We start from the raw sequence: 23,359 nt of genomic DNA on the forward strand, positions 1-23,359 counted from the left end.
CAGAATTATTTAAATTGGGGCGTGCTGTGGTGGCGCAGGGGGTTAGCGCGCCCCACGTTTGGAGGCTTTAGTCCTCGACGCGGACGTCGCGGGTTTGACTCCTGGTCCCGACAACCTTTACCGCATGTCTTCCCCCCTCTCCTCACCCTCCTTCCTGTCTGCCTACTGTACAAAAAATACGAGCCACTAGCGCCGCAAAAACTCTTCGGAGAAAAAAAAGAAAAAAAAAAAAAGAATTGTTTAAATTGTTTATGCACCATTAGGTGATCTAATCTCAAAACTCAAATTTGCAAAATAAATTTGGGACATGCTTTCACTGTGAATATAGTGCTTTTTTACAAATTCTTTAAGGAAGAAACAGATACAGTAAGTGATTCTTGAAATATGCTAACAACCTAATTGACCTACATCTAAGAATGTTTAGTTGTTTATTTGGATTTTGACATGGATTGATAGAAGATTAGAAATCGGAGAAAAAGGTTTTACATAAATGGATATGAATGGAACATTTTTGTCTAGTAAATTATCTTGAGATGGCATTGATTTTGTGAATTCTTGCTATATAAATGAACAGAATTGAAATGAGCAATTATAACCTGAAATGCTTTCAGCACCTTGTAAGTAGGGGTGAACAATGTGGATTTTGAAGTTTATCATGATATTTTGTTGTACTGTTGTGATAATGATAAAGAATGACGATAAAAACACAATTTATTACTTTGTTTTTAATGTATGTAACTGTATGGCAGTGATTGAAAGACACAACAATCTTAGCACCACAAACACAAATACTGCTTTTGGAAAACATTCCCATTTCAAATTGGCTTCTTCAGGATGCCACTTACTTTAAGAAGTGGGATTTATTTCACTAAACTCCACACAGTTACTGCATGTGATCATATTTTTAAATGTACTGATATTGATTGAGGATTTTGTGAAACACAGAAGAAAATAGTAAAAATAACATCTACAATAATAGTGTGTTTATCAAGGCAACTATAAATCAAAATTCTTATCACAATAAATGATAAAAAATATGATAAATGCCCAACCCTACTTGTAAGCATCCTGTAGATCTACATGGATAACCATAGGCACCCTTTAAGAACTGGGTTGTTTTTTTGTATTCACACCTTAATATTCAAAACAGAAATCCTTTAAAGTGCAGATTTGACATATATTATATTGCTTGAATCTGTTTTATAGTTAAACAAAAAGCAGAGAAGCCTGGTTAGAACAAATTAAAAACAGAAACCGTAGCAGCCCTATGATTTCACTGAACCTTTTTAATAAATGTGTGAAAGCATGAGTGGATGAGAGTTTTTTTTTTTTTGGTGTTGGCAACTGCGAGCGCGGGGGAACACAGTCATCAGCCCCCTCCTCGGCCCCCCGAACCTCACTCCCACCCAAACAACCTCCAAAACAGCCCATGAGCTGGCTGTTGTCCATCAGCGAGTTTGGCGCTGTAACACTAAATTTACTGCTCCGAGGTTTCTAGCATGCACAGCCAAAAGTGATCTTCCCATCGGTGTAAACAGACAGGAATATAGTTACTGCCTTTAAGCTTATTTGTGAATGTTTCCAGTCTTTACGGCTGTAGTTTTGAAGTGATATTTTCTAAAACTGCAAACACTGACAGCACATCAGTGGGCGTGATCATGCACGCTGTGTGTCCTCCAGGTGTTTATCAGTATGGAAACATAAACTAAAGCTGATGTTGCCAGGCACATATCACCTCACTGCATGGTCTGGTTTATGTAACCAGGTCAGGAAGTCCAAATAAAAATCTGGAATCTGAGAGGTGCTCACTTTAATAATTTCCTAAGCATTTTAACATTTCTCAGATGATTTAACACCATTTAACAATTTTACTGTACTTCTGCAGTAAATGTTTGCATATTGTTGGAATTTTCATTTCATGTGCGTTATAAGAAACGCTATACAGGGCTGTCCAAATAGTCTTGTGGCGGCCATTTGCAGCCCACTGAAGGATTTTTTGTGGCTCTCGACTCCAATTTTAGAATGGAGTAAACCTGGTCTGTAAGCACAAATGGACTGGTTTTATCTTTACAGCCACATTTTAACAGACAAAGAACATCTTAAAATAAAAAATATTGATGCAACATGAATTATTTATTATTCATTACCTAGGTCTTTAACAACAAACATCCAGAAACTTTTACTCAGAACCTGCTTGCCCTAAAAAAAAAAATCCCATGAAAAATGTATGTTTATCTCTTTTTATTTACATCTGCATAAAAATCAATGTCAAAAAGTATTCCATTCTCAGTAATCATTGAAATTATGGCTATCAATCTCTTCTAGTAATTGCTAATCTGCTATTATGTGCCTAAAAATAGCAGCACATTCCTAACCAAACTTGAACCTTTCCATATTATCCAGAGGATAATATGCACAAACAAACCCTGCAAGTTATTTGTTGTTTGTGTAGCCAACAAATTTCTAACAATGACCCAAATGAGTGACTTCTCTACATTATGTATAAAATCTGACAGTGGAGCACAAAGCAGAATTCCCCTTTCCTCCTGTGTCTCTAAATAACCCAGACAGCCTGCAGCCCTTGTCTCCACCTCATTGGCTCCAGCAGCCCTCTGCTCACCTCTCTTTAAACCTCTGACACCACTCCATGTGGGGTTCTGCTGCCTGCGTGGATGCACCCGCTCCGTCACAGGACAATAAAACAAAGGAGGGTTTATGTGTTTATGCAGCTCAGGACCTTTCCACTCTCTCTGAAGTCGTCGTTATGTGTTGGGTAATTGTTCTCATAAACCACATGCCCCCCTCCTGCTTTGTTATTGTAGCTGTTGTAAACACTCGCAGCCTCTTGGAGTTTCTCTTAGCCCATCTAAAACATATTCCCCTCATAAATATGTTTTATGAAAATGGCCGGACTGAATGACACGTCTTCGTATTTAGAGACCATCCTTCTGCTTAATTTGCATGATCCTTTCGGTGAATAATATTCGTTTTGGTAGCTTTCCGTCCTTATCTGCTCTCAAAAAAATAGCAGTGATATGTTTATAATAATCACATCAGGCATATAACCAAACGTTGGCCTTAATTCAGTGAAGTTTCTTGATACACTGCAAAAACACAAATCTACTATTTTTGGTCTGGCTTCCAGTTCAAATATCAAAATACACTTTATATAAGGTAAAAGTAACTTTTAAGTAACTTTAAAAAAAGGAGCTTGTTTCAAGTAAATAATTTCTTAATATTGATAAAACATATTTCACTTAAAACATGAGAAAAATATCTTGACTTAAAGTTACTTGTAAGTTTGTCTCATTTCAAGTTTACTATGATATTAGCACTAGAAGCTAGACCAAAATTACTTTGAAGATTTTGTGTTTTTGCAGTGTGCTGGTAGAGCATTGATGCATTTTACATTTGCAAGATTAACAATACTTCATAAAATATAACTCAAGTAAAAGTAAAACGTATAGTGCAGTATAATTACCTCTAAAGGTATTTTTTTCTAAAACGTTAATCAAGTAAATCTAACTAGACATTACCTGTGTTTGCCCTTTATTTTATATCAGGCCAGAGTAAATGGGATTGAACAGAAACACAGATGTGAACTTTTTATTTCAATTTTTTTAGTACCTTTTATGACTTTTTTTCCAATTCACAATTACATGCTGCTTTGTGATGATGTTCTACATATAATCCCAATACATTCCTTGAACTGCTCTTCATAAAGGTTTTATATTTTGGAGAAATTCAAATTTTTAAAATTGTGCTCAGATTTATGGATATTCCAAAGAATACTAGAAATATTTCCGGACTTTGCGAGGTCGGGTTTATTTCTGTCTCTTCTGAAATCCAGCTTAATTTCCTTTCAGGAGATTAATATTAATGTAATCATTATTAATTTTCTATTCTCAGTCAGAATGTTTAATTATGAATTAGATTGTTCACCGCTGCCCAATTTTTAAAATCTACTTTTAATTTAAGTTGCTTGTAGCTTGCTGAGCGACTATTTTGTGAACTTTAGCATTTCAATAATATGAAACTGTCGACGGAAAATGTACAAAGTCCTCAAAATGTTGCAATCTGTGATAAGAGAGACAAAAAAGATGACTATTACTTTATGGCACAATCTGCAATCTTCCTGTTGACTCCCCACTGAGCTTTTAGATAACATCCTCCACTGTGTTGCGCATCATCCTATTGTTGTGTGGCTCTTTATCCCCTTTAATTGTATGCTATTACTAAACAGAGCCAGTGCGGGCAGACCTTTATCTGTGCTGAAAGCCCTGCTTACTGTAATGATAATCTACTGATAGATGGAGCTCCACTTGACAGAGATGAATGTGGCAGGCACACACTAACGCACAGACAAAAGCACCATCTTTGCAGTAATTGTAGCAGTGCACATTACTTCGGTGTGTGGACGCGTCATGCAGGGCGCGATATGAAGGTGCGTCTGTTTGCAGGGTGTAATAAATGTGTGCAATCTGTTAGAGAGAGTACACACTGCTGCTCTAGTTATTAGGGACGTGGGCAAACCTGAATGTGCAGAGGTTGGACGATGGCAGCGGAAAAGCAGAACTTGTGACGGTCAGCTGTGAATCTTGATGTCTCTATAAAAATGTAACAGATTGACCTATGAATAAAAAAAATAGTAAAAAAAACAATGAAAGTTGCTCTTAGAAGTCAGATTGTTGTTGTTTCTAAAGGAATAGATGAGACTTTCTGACCTGAATCTGACTGTCAAACTGTTCCCAACTCAAAACTCTTCAAAGTCAGAATGACATTCATAGCTCTATCCAGTAGAGTTATGAATGTGGATTTCTGGAATATAGAAGTGGGTTTTTTTCTAAAATTTTAGAAATGCTAAATTAGCAGTCAGCATAGCTCTGCGGATGTGGTCCAACAATAGGGCTTCCAGGCACCTCTAATCTGCAAAACTGCTTCTGTTTGTTAACATACCAGCTAAAACAGAGTCTAACACATAAAAACATGTAGTTAAGGAAGAATTATTTTGGATATTTATAAGTGAATTAATATTGACCTTATGTAAGTTTCTATGCTGAATAATGCATTGACTCCTACTCTGCTCTACAGAGTTGTGCCCTTCTCCGCATGTGTAGATTTCAGGTAAAGGTCAGTTTTGCGATGCGTTCAAGTGGAGTTTGGTTCCCAGATGCTGGCAGCATGATGAGCCACAGCAGGGGGGGCAAAGGTCAACTGCTGCTTCCTTATTTTGGTGTGGGGTATAAAAGCACTAAGACAGATTCAAGACTTTTTCTTTATCAAGAAATAAAAATGTAAATATATCTGGGAACTTTAAATTTAACTCTTAAACAGGAGAGAAAATGTGTTGCGTTTTATATCTTTTTGATTATAGAAAGGTTTCAAGCATTTATCAGTAGGGGGCTTCGTCCTCAGCTATATTAAGTAAACTGTTTCACTAGAGACACAATAACAGCAATGCTAGGACAAGCTAGGTCTTTATTTATGAACTTCCTTCTTAGAAAACAGGCGTTCTGAGGGAGACGTCCCACTTGAGCGAGATAAAAACCAATTACTCTGCTGCAGTCATCTGTATCCTTATTAAATACCAAATCAATTATAAATGCAATCAATTTGGTTTTATATGGGATCAGTAACAATCCCCAGCTCATAATCCCTGTGATACAAATCTCATTTACCTCAATGGATTATGTTCTTAAGAGAGAAACCATTTATTATTAAGCATGCTTGCCTGCATTCTGGGCTTTTAATGTGGTTTAATAAATCTTGGATGCCTTATTGGTTCCGGTAACGAGGAAAATGTGGAAAGTAAATCCTATTTTCTCAGCCCCATTTTTATTTTTTTCAAAGCATTCATTTTGATTTTTTTTAACCTCAGGAGCTATCACTGATGCCCTGCGACAGACTGGCGACCTGTCCAGGGTGTACCCCGCCTCTCGCCCGGAACGTAGCTGGAGATGGGCACCAGCAACCCTCCCGACCCCATTAGGGACAAGGGTGAACGGAAAATGGATGGATGGATGGCTATCACTGAACAGACAATGATAACTCCTGGGTTTCAAGCATAAACTGCCTTCCTAAGGTCAATCAGATTAAAGTCCAGACTTTGACTACACCACATCAAAATATTCACTTGAAACAGCTTCTGTACACATGAAATGAGAAAATCTGTTTAGGGTTAGAGTTTAGAGTCATCATGCCCAGATGCTGGAAAGATTAGTTGCTTTTTCAGATATTTTAGCTTCATGGTGTCACACAGCATCTATGTAAGTGATTTTGTGAAACTCAACCAAAATACAGGTATGAGGTTATTCACAGTTAACTCTTGTGTATAATTATGTTTTCAAACAGGCCTTAGGTAGTTTACATGTTGTTTTTTTTCCTTTTAATAAATTAAAACCTATTTTGAAAACTGCTTTGGTTTTTAATCAGTTGATCTGAGATGATCTGAAACATTTATGTGTGATAAAAAGCAACAGAGGAAATCCTTAATGGTGCAAATCTGTTTTGAAAGCAAGTTCAAAGCATACTAATATTGATATTGTGATGACGTTATAGTCACAATATGTTGTGCAGCCCTGGTACAAATACAGTTGCTATATCAGCATTACGTCTTCTGCAACCTGCTGTTACATTAGTCACGAGAAGGTCAGCATATTGTGACATTTGCTTTTTGAGAGCAACAGTAACAGATGGGCCAGTAGAAACTCTGTAGCAATTAGAGGGGCTGCATGTGTGGAGACCTTAAGGAAGCAGCTGGGACTCAGTTTGCAAGGGAGGAGGAGGATCAAAAACAACGTTCTGAGCCTTTAAGATGAGCCTCACTTCATATACGTGTTTCACATTTTGAGCATCTCAATTAGCATGTGTTAAAAGTTGGAAGTGTGCATGGCGGTGGTGCCAGACTGCAGACATTGAAGATGTACACGACTCATTTTCATGTCTTTCTGAAGCCATTCTGTTTAATTTTGTGAACGCTTCTAGGGATGTTTGTTTCTGCATGAAGTCGTCCAGAGTTTCCGGTTGGCTGACTGGGACAGACAGCAAAGGTGGGAGGAGGGTGCATTAACTCTGATGTTGGTGTAATGAATAGACCTGCCTCATTTTTATCCAGAGAAATTATATGATTGGATGATAAAAGTATAATTTCATATGAATCCATAGTTCTCTTGGTTTGTTTTTTATTTAATCTAAAAAAAATAAACAGTAATCAGCAGTAGATAAAAGAGAACTGACAGGTAAAATTACTAACATCAGTGTATGCCAATAAACAGCTCTATTAGTGGTTGGCATTTTAAATTTTCACAAATCTGAAGCCACTCAAGCAAATAAAATTTTTCTGACATTTCATCACTGATTTTACTGCCTTGTCATTTACGACAAAAATGTGAATTACAGTAATTTACCATAAAATAGGGGCCTGATCACAGTATTTAGTTTGTTTGTGTGTGTTGTTATCCTTTATTGTTCTGAACTCATAATTGTACTTCATAATGTTGCTATATAAATTAAATTATTATGTGAGATTCAAACATTTTGTCTGACTCTTTATGCCCAAATACTTAGCCCAAAGCAAAACAAGACCTTGAGGGTGTGATTTGAACGTGAGCAGGATTGTCTTTCTTGAAAAACAAATGATATGTACGACTTGTGAAGCCTTCCACTGTAACAAACTAACTCCATGAGCTTATTCTGTGAGAATGGGGGTCAAAGTTGTGTCTAGTGAGCAATTTGTGCTAGCTCATGAACTATATGAAGACTTCTGGTCTTGTTATCACCTTCCTGTTTCAGCTGGGGGATGAAGCAGAGTTAGAGGCAGATCTAAAACTAAATTGCAAAACAAGATGTAATTTTTATTATTTTAAGCAGGAAACCAATGCTGGTAAATTAGTCCATTATTTATTGCGGTTATTAATTATTGAGAAACAGTTACATGGAACATCAAGGTTGACGTCTAATTATAAAATAAACACCAGTGAACAAGTAAAAAAAATAATAGTAGCATTTTATTACAAAAAACTATAAAACAAAGTTGTTCTCCAAAGAATAAAACTCTCTGTAGTTCATTTAAATTGCGGATATGTTTTAACATGAGAGTTGTAAGTTTATATTGTAGCACAGTTTGGATGGTGCTCTTCTTTTTTGCCTGATTTAATATTCTGTGATCTGCAGATATGTAAATCAGCCTTTCTTGCTGCTTTGAGTCCATGCAAGTCTGTAGTCTGTCGTTGGTGCAGTGCAGTGCCAAGCTGCAGAGTAAAGTATCTCTGATCAGACAGAAAAACACAATGACAAGCAATGTAGCCATTTAAAAAATGCTCATCTTTTATTTATGACTGACTATTTGGATTAAATCCTATATTTTTTTTGTACCTTGCTCACCTTTATATCCAGATAACCAAAACCTTTAGTCTCTCTTAGAAAACATGGTCAGACATTTTTTTCATGCATTTGTCCAAAATATATCCTTAATTTGCTTGAAAAATAAAAAAAACGTATTAGGTACTGGCAAACTTTTGATGAATTAAAGAGCAGAAAAACAAAATAAGTACCGGTACACAATTTTAGAAGAACTTGCCATGAGTGATGAAAATGCAAATTCTTGCTGGCTTTGAGAGGAACAGTACATTCTGCTGATTTCTCTGCATTATGTGTTACAAGGACAACCAGTAACTGAAATATAGAGTATAAAGAGTATAAACAGATAAAGAAGTTGATGACATTCCTTCAAAAGAGAAGATGAAAGGATAATAAAAACAGAATCAAATATTGGCAAAGTCTGTACTCAAGCTGCAGCCTCTTAAATTGATAAGATCATCATGTAGTTCACATTTTCTATGTTCCAGTTTGAGAGATATGTGAAAAAAGCTGCATGAGACAGACAGCAAGCACATTGCATCTGAAAGCGCAGCCAAAAGTTGGGAAAATGATGTATGCAACATCAAACCTGGACATCACACAATAACCACCCAAGAGAAAAATCACAATGGAAAAACTCTCCAGCCTGATAGTAAGTTTTTAAATTGGAGATTAAGATGGATGTTTTGCTGCCAGTAAGGAGGAAAAATTGAAGACAATTGTAATTTCTGAGCAGCCGATTGGAGACACTGAATAAAATGTGATCCGTAATTGTTAGAATTAACAATTGTTGTAATTGTTGTTGGGTCTGAAAAGTTACTTTCACAGTTACTGAAAGCAAGGATTTAATTACGTTTTTTATGATTTCAAGATTCCTAGGTTCTCTGATATTCGACCTTTTAAAAGGGTGGTCAACCACATGATTTTTAACCATCTTGGATGAAAGTGCAGACAATTATAATATAAATACTTTTTGGGAATCTGATCTTATCAGCTCTGATTTCCCTCTGTGCTAACTCAAAACTTTTTCTGTCTTTGCTAATCCAGCAAGTGGTTAACCACATTTGTTTACCCTTGCATAAAAATGTTTCCTTAAGAAAAATAAAATGACAGCAATGCAAAGTTAAATCAATTGTTGTGTTCAGACATCCAAACTTTTCTGAGCAGAAACATCAAACAGATGAAGTTTTTGTGCAGGAAGAAGTAAAATGTGTGGGTTTTTTAAAATATGCATAAAATCTGTGTAAGTTCAGAGAATCTAAATTGAGCTGTCGGAGAGGTGGGAAGAGAAGCACATGGCGTTTTCCCTCTTCTCCACTGCTTCTCCATGAACTGAGATGATTCATGACTGTAATGTGGTGAAAAGTCTAAGGAGTGGGTGTTTAGATGGCTGATGAGGTGAGAGGGTTGCAATGGTCAGAAATTATTTTGTTCAAAGGCAAAAGATGAAGGTTTCCTGTGCAACATTGGTGTGGAAATGACACTGAAGAAAGAGAAAGTGGCAGAGGGATGCTGCTGCTTCATTTGTGAGCAGATCTGGCATCTAATTAGTTTTTGAAAGAAAACAGCTGCACTGCTCCGTTGCCTATATTTTTCATTTTGACACAGCGAGAATTCACACTGTGCTGCTTCATCCATAACTCAACAGTCTGCAGGAGGCTAATCTTTTCGCAAAGTGTGAAACAGACAGAAACTAAGGTGCTGTCACTTGCCCTTAGATACAAATTTGTAACAGCAAATTTAGATTCACACATTTGTCAATTCTGCCTGTTATGAGCTCCTTTAAGAATGAGTTGATTTAGGGCCTCTGGTCTCTTTAAATCAAAATAAACTGCTGATGGGCACACCTCCTGGTTGCTAGGTGATGGGCAGGGCTCAGCTTCGGTCGCTAGGTAACGGGGCAGTGCCCACCAATTGTGACTATTTTAATGATTCATGACTACTGCTGCTGTATAGCCCAGGACACTCTTGTAAAATAAAATTTTAGTCTCAATGGTTAAATAAAAGTTATAAACAAGCAAACAAACAATTTAGAGGTTTTTCAAATGGGTCCTTTTCCAGACACTAACACTAACATACTGCCAGAAAACAGCTTGGTGTGTCCATTTATATTTGTTGTCAAGATCTCACCACATAGTTTATTCCTTTTTGCTCAGTTTCGTATATATTTCTTGTGTCCTTCCCTTTGTGCATTTTTGTTAAATCTCTTATGTTACTGTGATTTTCTGTATTTCTAATTTGTAGATCTGAGTTGTGTGATATGTGTTTATTTATCTCCTTCTCTCGTTTCTCCTGTTCAGTGCTATTCCACATCTTATCTACTTATCTCCTAAGTTGCTCACCTGTTTCTTACGTCATTCTCCTCTCCTGCCTCAGTATTCAAGCTCCTCGTTTTCATTGTTTATAAGTGGAACCTTCTCTTGCGCTCATCCGGTTTCCATTTCCTGCTCTCCTCATGTTTACCTGTAAGTTCTCTGCTCCTTTCCTCCACTATCAGTTTCTGTTTTTGGGTCCTCTTTCAAACCTCACATCACAACAAATCCTGCTTCTTAGAAGAGGAAAATAAAGGAATTAAGACTCATTAATCTTTCTTCACTCCTGTGTAAGCCTGAAGCTGAAACATTTGCCTTGCTCAATCCTGAAAGCTCCACTGGCGACAATAAATGCGATAACATGCACATGGAGTAGGATGTTATTACATTATCATGATGAAACTCTGTCTGGCTTGGGAAATTTAAGCTCTACAAGTGTAAGGCAGGTAAACAGCTTCAAGTCCTCAATATTTATCATCTGATTCTCATGTAATGTGCTGTATTGTACACAACTGCAAAAAGGTGATAACTTCTCACAGATTGTAGTGAAGGCCCTGTCAGATAAGATGTGCAGACTTGTTATTTGATCTTTATATGGACAATATTTAGTAAAATACAGTCCATGAGTAGAAGAGAGAACATGCAGATGAAGCACTGACTTGCTTTTTATGTCACAAAACTCATATGAAACTGTCCTTTTAAAAAAATAACAAAAGAAATAAAACATCCTATACCACAAATGAATATGATGTAAATTGCCTTCTTTTAGAACCATGTCTGATCTGATTTGTATCTGGTCATTTGTGAGTAATATGTGAAAATAAACCTGAATTCTGCTTTTATATTTATTCCCCCGAGAGTCACTGTGGAACATTATCATTTTCTGCGCTCAGAAATGATTCAGCAGAAAATACAGGGTACAGTAGTCTACAGTAGACTACAATACAGTAGTCATGTTACAGAAGATGTAGAATAAGAAAATGATTTAAACATAGAAAAACATTGTGGTTTCAACTCCAAATTTCAGAAAATTTCTCCTGCCTGTTTTATTTTATTTATTACTGTTGTGCTTTTCATTACTCTCAAATGTCCCAGATTTCTTAATCCAGTTTATCTTGCTCTGTTCATCAATGTCAAATGAAAACATTTCCTGGTTTTCCACATAAAGTGCTATGTCTTGTGGAAACGTCTTCCCTTCCCCTCGCCCATTCCTTTCAGAGTCCCTCCATTCCGTTAAGTGATCATCAGACATCGGCTCAAACACACAATTTAAGATTTATTAAGAACTCTCTATCTCTATAAAAGGGCAGCTCAGATTTGCTGAAATACCCAAACTGGGTTTGCACTAGACATGTGACCTTTAGTTTTTGAGGTTGAAATGATCGTAAGCAAAAGACAGAATTGCTCTAAAGTCAAAAGGACTGAAAGTGAACAACAGATCTAAGGCTACATACATATTAAATTTGGACAAAGCTTAGTGTATTTGATGATCAGAGAGATATTTTTAGATAATAAACACCTTATTTTTAAATACACACCTTATGTAAAATTAGTAGAGAGAGCAGATTAAAATGGTCCTACTGAAACTTCTAAATATATAAATGAATTTCTCAATTTTTATTTTCTTCTATTTATTACTAAAATTTAAACTGTGCCTACCTGCAGCCTTCCCATCTTCAGTAACAATCAAGAAAAATGTAAAAAAAAAAAAATAAATAAAAAATAAAAATTGACTTAGGCTTGAAAGGTTACTTTATTTTTAGTTTCAAGTCAAAACTAATCAATAGTTGGAGGGAAACAAATAAGGAAAATCTCAGTGAATCATACCCTTCACTTCAGGTTCATCATGCCCTGCTTCACTATGAGTATCTGGAGGACAAAATTGATTTGAACACCTGAGTCACAGTGTGGGAAATGAAGTGATAAAAGCCGAGATACGTTGCTGTAAAGATGAAAAATGTTGATGGAAGCAATGCCGGCAGGTGTTTTTCCTTTTAGGAGATATCTGGTTTTGAACACCTCCTTAATGGTTTGTTTTCTACCATCAATAAAAACAACTGATGGGAGCATCTACCAACACTATTACCAACTATTACCAACACAGACAACAGAACATAGTATTTCCACTACTCTATTAGCATCCATCCATCCATAGGGGAAGGCTGTTGCCTGTCTCCAGGCATCAATGGACAAAAGGCAGGGCACAAGCAAACAGGTAGCCAGTCTATCACAGGGCAGCATAGAGATAAACGGACAAACAACCATGCAGACAGGCAGACACACATCAAAAACAATTTAGAGTTTTATTTTTTAACTGTGGGAGAAAACCGTGCCAGCTACTAAGAATCTACTTGTGCACATGTAAACTTTGCAAAAAGCCCCCAGGATCTTTATGCTGCCATTAACTGAACAGCTACTACTGTAGTTCCATTGGTGAGTAATTTCACTTATAAGACATTTTTTTCTGTATTACAAGTGAAATAATCTGCCAATGGAAGTAGTGCTTTTTTATGAATATAAAGGAATTTTTGACTTAAAGCAATCACCTACAGTATATCTCACTGATTTAGATTAGTCACATGTTAACATTGATAGGGATAGTAGGCAATACATTTTATAAAACACTATGTTTGTTGTTTACATATAGCCAATTGCTGAATATATAAATACTGATCTACCTACTGCTGCATGGTGGAGCAGTTGATTGCCTTGCAAAAAGAAGGTCCTCGGTTTGAATCCTAGCCTGGGGTTTTCTGCACTGAGCCAATATGGAGTCCAAATTAAATGAAACTGAGAGCAGAAAGGAAAATATGTCCAATCACCCTGTGTCACCCATGATTTACTTTTTCCACAGTAGCTAAACAATTTATCTGTCAGGCAAAAACTGTTGGCTGCTTGTGAATACAATGAGATAATCCTCCACTGTTCTGTCCTAACAATAACTTATATTTCCATTGTATACCCAAACTGTTGGCATGATTATGCAGTTTCTTGCATCCTCCAGGCTTTCTTGCTCATCAGCATGTATTCTATTGAGCCTTCATTATCAGGCTTCAATTAGCCCACTCAAGTGGAATGGATGTTTAATGCACAGTAAGCCTCAGGGCCCAATATACACTAGAAGATTTCCTTGTACAAATACTTTTACAGTGAGGGAATTGGCTGAAAAATGTTTTTCTGTCACTAATGTGAACAATGTGCTTTAAAACTATTTTTTATAGATTGAGAAAATCAGGACAAATGCATATTTGGGTATTAATAAAAATAGACAGATAGCAGCCATGTCAGATTTAACAAAAAGAAAAACAATGCTGGGATTGTTGGCAGGGTCTCCAAATCATCCTTAGTATGGTTTGGTTTGTTAAACTGATGAAAACGATTCTATAATATAAACTTCCAGATTCGGACAAGGATAATTATAATGGAAAATTACATCACTAGAAAAATACTACCTACCATTTGTCCAAACCCTGATTGATTTGAGTTTAAAGAAGCACATTAACTGTATTTATTTTGGAAAGGTCTGACAACCAATTTTCCCTTCATGAGGACATTCATAATAAGTAAAGGGAGTATTTTACTCTTTATGTGGTGAAGTCAGAACATGTGGGAGGTAACAGCTTGCATTCCAGCAGACTTTATTTTTTCCTTAAGTTGAACAAACTGCTCAGTTCTACAGTTCAGTTTTCTCTTTTAGTTGGAAGATCTCAGATTCCTCAGGAATGACCAACATAATCTCTCTTCTCCTCTTTATCTCTGTTCACTCAAAATCACTCTTTCTCCATCCCTGACTAGATTTCTGCAGGGATGGAGAAAAGACTTCCCAGCTTCCTTTAACACCAACCACTTTATATGAATGTAAACAAGTTTTGTTTAATATTCATGACCTTCTTTTTCATCTTCCATCCTCCCTCCTCTCTAACATACAGCTCCAACAGGGAATATTTAACATTTTTTGATCTATGTTCATAAGTGGAGTCAAAACTTTTAAATTTAACATGTTTAAACATAACTAAGAGTTGACCGGTGGAACTTTTTTAACCCAACAGTCCAACAATTCCCTACTGGTGAACCCCTGGAAAGTATTATTTGCCATTGACTTATTCCTAACTCGAAGTCTAACCTTTATTAAAGTACATTTTTGAGTGAAGTTGTCTGAAGCCGCCAAGTGCTCTCAGTCTGGTCTTCAGGAAGTGGACTGCAACATGGCTAGATTATCATCAGGTCACTGACTTGTTTAATTCAGGATATTCAGAGAAGAAATGATGTGTGTATATCTCGTTGTTCCAAAACTTTTTTTATTTGGATGCCTGTGCAAAGCGCCACCTGGCCTTTATGATTGCATGGTTTGCCAGAGGTCTTCTTTTTACAGCAAACTGCTTGGCTCTGGCCATGCAGACTGTTTTTCTGACATATAAGGATGTGTATATGCCTGAGAGACTTCTCGATTTGATATGCTTTTATAAAGACGTGTTTCGCTATAAATAGTTTTCTCTGTTCAGAGGTTTTGTACAAATTTTCATTTCACAGGAAGTACAGTTTAGAGTAAAACAAAAAAGCTAAAATTACAATCCCTGCATGAGACAGTTAATGTCCATTTGATAAGTTTTAATTCACTAGAAATTAGCTACATACAGTTTGTCAATTAGGTAACTATTAGAGCATCACAGTATTGCAGTTTAGACTCTTCCATCTAAATTATTTCTTTGTTCTGGATTAATACACTAAATATCAATGTGTCCAAATCTGTGATTAGTCATCTCTAATTTGTATGTTTCCTGTTTTTGTTTTCAGACAGTTAAAAAGCTCAAGATGTGACAGAAGAAAAACATTTGCAGTTGTGCTCAAAATCCTGCAAAATTTCCTTTTTGAAATTTTAAAAGTTGCAGAAGGTGTATAAGTTTTTCTTACTATTCTAGAATACTATTGTAATCTGTGTTGTGAATGTATACATGGTTTACAGGCACAACGAAACCAAATTAGAAATTAGCAAACACCTAGTGGAACTGCATCTGCTTCTCAGTCCAATGCTCCTAAAATCCTTGCAAAGAGCATAAAGTATAAAATCTGTTGTTTCTTTTGTCATGTTTGACATATACAGCACTTTTATGACAACTGAAGATAATAGTTACTTTATTGTGCTATAAAATGGTAGTATGTGCCTAGAAATTACATAATACTGTCCCTTTAAAATCTTGAAATGTTTTTCCTCTCTGATATATTATGGACTCCCATCCCTGGTTGATAAAAATATGTCTATGGTGTACATTCTTGCTTTTACTTTTGTTTTGTTTTTGCATGTTTATGTTCATAATTTTGATCAGGGCTTGCTGTTTTTAAATGTAATACATAAATAAAGTTTATATGATAGGGATCATATTGTAAAACTTTCCCAAACCAAAACTAAGAAATTAGTACCTCACAATTATATGTGCTATGAAATGAGGCTGAATGGGGGAAAAAAGGTCTAATGAAGCCTAAATTGGTGTTTTGTTAATATTGTCTACAAAGAAATGTAGGTGAAGCAAGTGAAATATGAAGGAGTTTTGTTTGTAAGGAGAATAGTCTGACCTTAAGATAACATTAATATTATCTTTGTAAAAAGCCATTTTTGCAAAGTGTTTGGGGGATAAAATGACTGATAACCTTTAAAACCAGTTGGAATTATTGTGTTTTCTTTGAACATCTCTGAGGTCAGCACACAGCTTTCAGAGTATCAGCTGCATTCAGGTTTCTGAGCTAGAGGACTTAGGAGATCCAGACATTAGCTTAGTACAGAACAGAGAGTTATCATTAACCTCTAATGAGGAGAATGAGCAAAGTGAAGGTAGAGCAGAGGCAGGGGAGTGGAGAAGTGGGTGGAAAACAGCTTTCAGAGGTTGTTCTGGAATGAACTCATGGTTGGTAGGATGGAAAGCATTACTGGGAGGGAAAAAGTGCATGAATTAGTGGGAAGAAAACAACCAGGCTGTAGGTTATTTGTTTGTGAAGTTCAAAGTCATTAAAGGTCAAATCAGTAGATGAGGGACAAGAAATAGACAGAATAATGACAATATTATTCTTTAAAAAATCTAATAAAAGATTTCCACAAAACAACTCTCAGTTTTTCTGGTGGCAAGAGAATCTGGTGGAATGTAGCAGGGGAGTAAGTTACCAATTATCAATTATTATCAAATAAAAACACACATATTTGTCAAGATATAAAAGAGAGATGAAAGACTGTATAGCTGATGGAGAAAAGTGCAGATTTACATAACAAACAGCAGAGAGCACAATTAGATTACCACAAACAGAACTGAGAATAAGGAAATGTTTAAAGATATTTCTTTAATAAATACTGAACATGTGTATTATATTATATGTTTTTGTTCATTTCACCAAATCATTTCAATTGTGTCTTTATACATAAAGTGCTAGAAGTGAGGAGGGCGTACTTCATTTATACACACCCATTAAATAAATTAGAATATTACTGAAAAGTCAATTTATTTCAGTTTTTTTTCCACTAAGTGAAACACAATATAATGATTTTCTGCTTACAGTTAATAAAAATTTAAATATTACATCATACCAATAAAAAAATTAATACAGACGCGTAGCCTTAATGAAAAGTATGTTTAATACCTGCATGAAAGTTATACATTTTCAAAAGGTAATAAGAATAATAATAATAATAATACCTTTAATAATAATAATAATGGGCCTCAACTGAAAGTATATTCTAATTTACTGAATATGTTACAACTGTGGTGACTTGAACATCATTGCTATGATTAAAACTCACGTGCTACATTATTTTAAACATATATTTTTGAATCCAGCTTTCTGTATCATGCTGGGATATAATTACATCCATAACAAGTTTTAACTCCTCTCTCCTTTGTTCTCTTCATTTTCTCTTTTTTCCCTCACTGTGCTCTTACCAGTGGCTCAGTGTTCCCCGGCGCTGGGATGTGGAGCCCACTACGAGTACGTGATCGAGGAGTTCTGCCTGACCAAATTCAGGTTAGACATGCAGGAACTGGACCAGAGTCAGTGGTGTAGCTGGGAGGACACAGTCAAGTGAGTAATCAAGCACAAACATGCACAGAGGAGAGAAATGAAAACAGACTTACTCTTGCAGAACAACAGCATAATGAGCTTCATGTCTGAGGTATACATCCAGCACTCGCTGATGTTGGGTTTTATTGCAATAAGGCGAATAAACACGTTTTTATTGCAGAAATAAACAGAGATGCATTGTTATATTGTATTATGAAAAAAAAAAAGAAAAAGCTGTGAACTTGTTTATATTTGATTGCCGCTCTTTATGATTGTCCAAGTTTTTGGTTGGATTCCAACAGTTGATTAAAAACTGAGTGCGACAACAGAGAGCGAGTAAGTGGAGGGTGAGAAACAGAGAGGAAACACACACAGTCAGCCAGAACAAAAGCTGCATGCCTTTGGCATAAACAAAGATCTTTGTGCATGCACAAATATTATCCTTGCACTCACAGTAAAAGATGCTTTAGGCTACATTTTTTCAAATTGTTCCAAAAGATTATCATTTAAAATCAGTTAGTTTAATCAGCTGAATAAACACTAAAAGATTTCTTACTCCAACAGTAAAACTGTCACAGCATGATGTATTCATCAAACGTTCTCAAATCAAATGTGTGTTTTTATTCTGATGCCGCTCATCTGTCTGTGATCCTGGAGGGAGAATCCAATTTGGCGTCTCCAAAAAAAGTTGATCTTTGACTGAGGTTTTTGTTTGAAAGAAGAACGGTTTGGGAAAACAAAACAATGGTTATGCTAAAGAAGGAAAACCTCCTCTAAATAGAGTTTTAATCAACAATTCTTTTCAGTACAGATGTAGATTTTCTTTTTCGCCTTTTTGAGAGAAAAGTAAAGGATAACAAAACACTACAGTGAATGACGGATTGAAAATGTGGAATATAGTCTGTCTAAGGTAAAAGGTCAACCATCAGGAATGCTGGCCCCTCTCACCCCTTCTTTATGGGTGAACCGCCTTCGGAGATCTCTAATTCACATCGAGTGACATTTGGAGTCTGTGTGAGCGTCTCCTGTGAGCGTCTGGCCAGTTTGCCTCGTCTCTCGGCTCCTCAGAGTGTCTCTACTGTCAAGAGGCGACCTGCTTCTTCAGCCCTCTTGTCAGTTTTCAGCTGTCACTTCAGTCAGTTTATATTCAGCTCCCTCTTCATAAAACACTCAACTATGTCTCTTAAAGCCATTGCTGTAGACATTAGTCAGTGGTATTACAGTCCAACTTACTTTTATGAATCCTTCCAAGGTCTCATATACATATAACTCTGAGAAAAACGTGGAATCGCCAGGGTTAGAAAGCAGTCATTGATCTAAGTTAGTTAGTAAAAAGAAATAAAACATGACAAGTATGTTACTTCAAAGCTGAACATTATGGTTTCAAAAATGTTCAAGAGTCAGAGTAAATCAGACTCATTACATTTTTCTGGAGTTGCGGCAATGGGAGATTCATTTTGCAGCTTTTTAAAATTCTTTTCTATTGATTTGTTAAATTTCAAAATCAAATTGATATAGTTTTCTTTGAGACAAAATTCATTAACATTCTGAAAACTGTCTTTAACAGAAAGAATTTTATTTCAATAGAAAAACTTATGTAGGACCATAAGGGTGTTTTCAGACCTCATAGTCCACTAGACTCAAAGATGCAACATTTGTTACACTTTTAGCCGATGCAATTTGCTTTCATACTGCACCTTGTCAAACAAATCAAGCTCTTTGTTAGTTAATCAATCACAGGGTAACAACAAAGCATGGACACACTGATTTAGAGAGACCAGTTAATCTAATGTTTTTAGACTGTTGGAGGAAGCAGGAGTACCTGGAAACCATGCAAGCTACAGGCAGAATGAACTCTGGTCAGAAATCAAACTCAGCATCTTCTGGCTGCTACACAACAGTGATACCAACTGAGCAGCCATTGACACTTTTTTCAGCAGTAAATAATGAATTAAATTAAAGTTTTCTTTTTCATTTGCGACGATTGTTTACTGGGACCGTCACGTTGCTGCTTTCTGTCACATTTGTTCCACTTCCATTATTCCCCTTCGCATCATGAAGACTGCTGCTTACTTTAATATTCTTTCCATTGTTTCTTAAAATTTTCCAGTTCCACTCATATATTAGTGACACATATGAGAGATTTGTTTTCCCCTAGTTTGCCAAGCAGCCATGGTACTGTTATCACACCGTGTGTAAAGGCCTTGTGTGTTCTCCTGTCAATATTTTGACGTGTCGCCTCAAAGCCCAGCACGAAATGAGAAAATGGCAGAGAAAAGCTCTGCAGAGGTCACAGCAGCATTACTCACAGCTCAATACTGCAGGGCCTCACTGCCATTCAGATTGTAAATTGGACGTTTTGAGACTGATGGAGTAGACAGGAACAATGAGACTGGTACAATCGATAAATTAAAGGTTCCGTCTGATGATAATCACCATGCTGCTATTCTTGGACTTGCGATCTGTTGAGTTAAAGGAAGTTAACCACTATTCTTTCAAAGCTGCTAAACATTGAATAAACACTAAAACATTTCTTATTCCAACAGTAAAACTGAGGTTTGCCCAATATGAAGTACTTTATTTCATATTTGACATAGCTAACATTTTCTTCAGTTATTTTGCTGTGGATATCATCAAAGTGCTCATTTGAACCTTCAGCAAAATATGATTAAAGAGCATTTAACCTATCTTCAACTCATGCTAACAACTTCATAAGACTTTTAAAACTTCTAAATGTTATCTATTCACGCTTATTTAAAGTCTGTATGGGAAAATAAGTTATTGACTCCAAGTAAAGTGTACGCGTTCAGCTCTGTACTGTACAGTCAGCACTCATTTTGATGTCGATAACTTTGCTGCAGGCAATTATTTATAGTCAAGGTCAAACATTAGCATATCTACATTCTAGTATCTGCTGACTGATATGTAAAGGATGGCTGTGATTTAATGCGGGTCTGTGATTTAATGCGGTGTTGAACCTTTGTAATATAACAGATGGCAGCCACTGTTTAATCAAAACAAAGTCTATTGTTACCCAGATGTAAATTTACTTCCTTAAATACTTTTTTGCTTTTGCTATATCTATTTTGGATAGAAACATGTTTTTATCTGTCTGTTGATGAATTTCTTTGAGCACAAACCAAAAAATTCAGCAGGTGGAAATTATGACAACTCTGCTGCTGCAAACAGGAGACAGATGGAGAGACATAACCTTCATGCTGTGGCGAGGAACGTTAACATGTCGCCATTCGATTCAGCTTGATCATTTTCCAACATGTTGATGGCTTCTCTTTAGATTTAGATGCTGACTGGCATCTCGAGACCCCATAAACAAAAAGCTGCAAAATGGAAACTTAATAATGCATATGATTAGTTTTCCTCTTTCATAAAGTGCCACTATCACATCTCATTTCATATTTAGAGGTGCGTTCTGATTGATCAGCCGTGCCCCAGCTGCTGATCATGATCAGACACTCGTCTCAGGTTAGTCAGCAAAACCAGTTTCATAACATAAATCAAGCGGAGGCGTGGAGTATGCATCATTTTTGTTACACAAGTTTGTTTTTTTGACTTCATTTTATTTCCTTCTGCTTATATCACTTCCATCCTGACTTTTTTTTACATTCAGCAGCTTGAGTTCTCACTGCTCTGCAGCCTATGTGAGGTCAAACCAGGAACTTCTCAATGCCACACAGGACGCCCACCATGGTGGAGGTCACTGCCTACGCAGAGATGATGTTGAGATATTTAGTCTGCACCTGGGAAGTCGGTGAAATGTAAACTACACGGGATTGAGAGGATTTTTCAAATTAAAGCAAACTCTGCACAGGCAACACAGGCGTACTATGTCCTAAATTAATCTATTTGTTTGCCTGTTAGTTACTAACACACATCAGTGAACATGTGGAACAATGCTTACCACTAAGAATCAACTTGGTGAAACATGGTGGTGGCAGCATCATCCTGTGGGGAATGTTTGTTCTTCAGCCAGGAAAGGAAATCTGGTTAGAGTTGCTACAAAGATGGATGGCATTAAAAAGGATCCTGGAAAAGAAAAATTATAACAATCAAAAGACTTGAGACTGAGATTCACCTTTTAGTGTTCCAACAACCTTAAATATACAGTCATATTGAATAAATTGAAAAATGCACTCATTTCAGTTAACTATACTAACCAAATGACAGATTGATGTTTTCAAGTCTTCATTTCTGATGATTGTGATGATTTTTTTGCTCATGGTCAGGGGGACCATATAGGGGGAAAGTTAGGAGAATTCCAAGGGCCCCTGACCAACAGAGGGCCCTCCAATTTTTTTTTTTTTATAGAAATTAGATAAAATGGGGTCCTGTCAATTGCAAAATTAATCATATTGTGTTTTCTAAAATTGTTTTTCTAAGTAAAAATTAAATGTCACCACTGACAGACTAAAAAGCACACATCTATATTTGCACTGAACTCTCCTCTGGATCTGCATAAAATGGTTCGTTCCTGCTTAGCGCACTTGACGGTGACGGTGTTCAGCAGCAGATTTTGGCTAATATCAATTTTTTTGTCTGAAATGTCACTAAATATAGCAAGAAAGTCACTGAGTTGGCAACAGTGGGGTGAATATTGTTAAATGCAAACGTGCAGACCTGACCTGGTGGGCCGGTCTGTCAGGTCTGTCAGTCAAACCTCTCACTGTAGAGCAGAAGAGGACAGAGGCTGATTTTTAAACCTTTGCTGACGAAGATAAGATTAGGGGATAAGATGGGTTTCAAGTGTGTTAGGTCTAAATACCTATTAAACAAACACAGGAAAGACAAGAGAGTTAAATTCTTTGTTCTCGCGAGGAGAGCAGAGGAGACGTGCTTTCAGTTACAAATCTCCAACCGCTCTGAAACACATTTGTCTGCTCCCCTATTTTATTGCTTTCAGAGTCCCTATCACAGAGAGCACTGCAACTCTAAGGGGTGGGGTCAAAGCATTTTAGTTGCAGTGCTAAATGACAATCACTAACTAAACACATGTTATCTACAATCTAAATCCTTCTTGCTCCAGGCACGGCATCGAATAGGACACGTTGTATAGCTTCAAAGCAACGGCTTTGTAGCACAAAGAAGAACAGAGCAGAGTTTATTGCAGGACTGTAAAACTCTGCTGGGAGCAACTAACACCTCCATCTCTCAGGGAGTCCTGCTGAGAATATCTATCACCTCTCTCTCCCAAGGAGGCCTTAGGAAGGAATCAGAGCTATTTAACACACAGAAACATTACTTATACTAAGAGTAAAAGAATAAAAGCATATAAGTAAACATTATCTAAATGTAACTACAAGGCTACATAATACAACGAATATTTGATAATACTAGTAATACAATTTACCCAACAAAGTGTATGTATCGGCCAATCACGTTCCTCCAAAATTAAGGAAATCGGCACCCAGAAATCAACTGGTCGATAAATCAATTGGCCAATAAATGTATCCTATTATACATGTATATAATGTAAACAGCACTGCCAGAGATGCAATAAGTTTATAGCAGGTGTGTGAATGATCTAATGATCGGACTGCTGATTGCAGCCAGTCCACATAGTTAGCAGAACTAGAGGGCCACAAAACCACATTTTGCTTAGGGCCCCATGGAGGCTTGGGCCGGCCCTGATC

The 23,359-nt window shown here is 36.6% G+C and overlaps 1 protein-coding gene across 1 annotated transcript in view; it reads left to right on the plus strand.

Moving 5' to 3' along the window:
- ramp1 (receptor activity modifying protein 1) overlaps positions 1 to 23,359 on the plus strand; it is a 59,238-nt gene that overhangs the window by 19,927 nt on the left and 15,952 nt on the right. The window contains exon 2 of the mRNA XM_028022406.1: positions 17,597 to 17,732. Within this exon, the coding sequence (XP_027878207.1) occupies positions 17,597 to 17,732 (136 nt within the window). The remainder of the gene's footprint in view (positions 1 to 17,596; positions 17,733 to 23,359) is intronic.

Source organism: Xiphophorus couchianus, chromosome 7 (genome assembly GCF_001444195.1).
Source record: "Xiphophorus couchianus chromosome 7, X_couchianus-1.0, whole genome shotgun sequence".
Classification (NCBI taxonomy): Eukaryota; Metazoa; Chordata; class Actinopteri; order Cyprinodontiformes; family Poeciliidae; genus Xiphophorus; species Xiphophorus couchianus.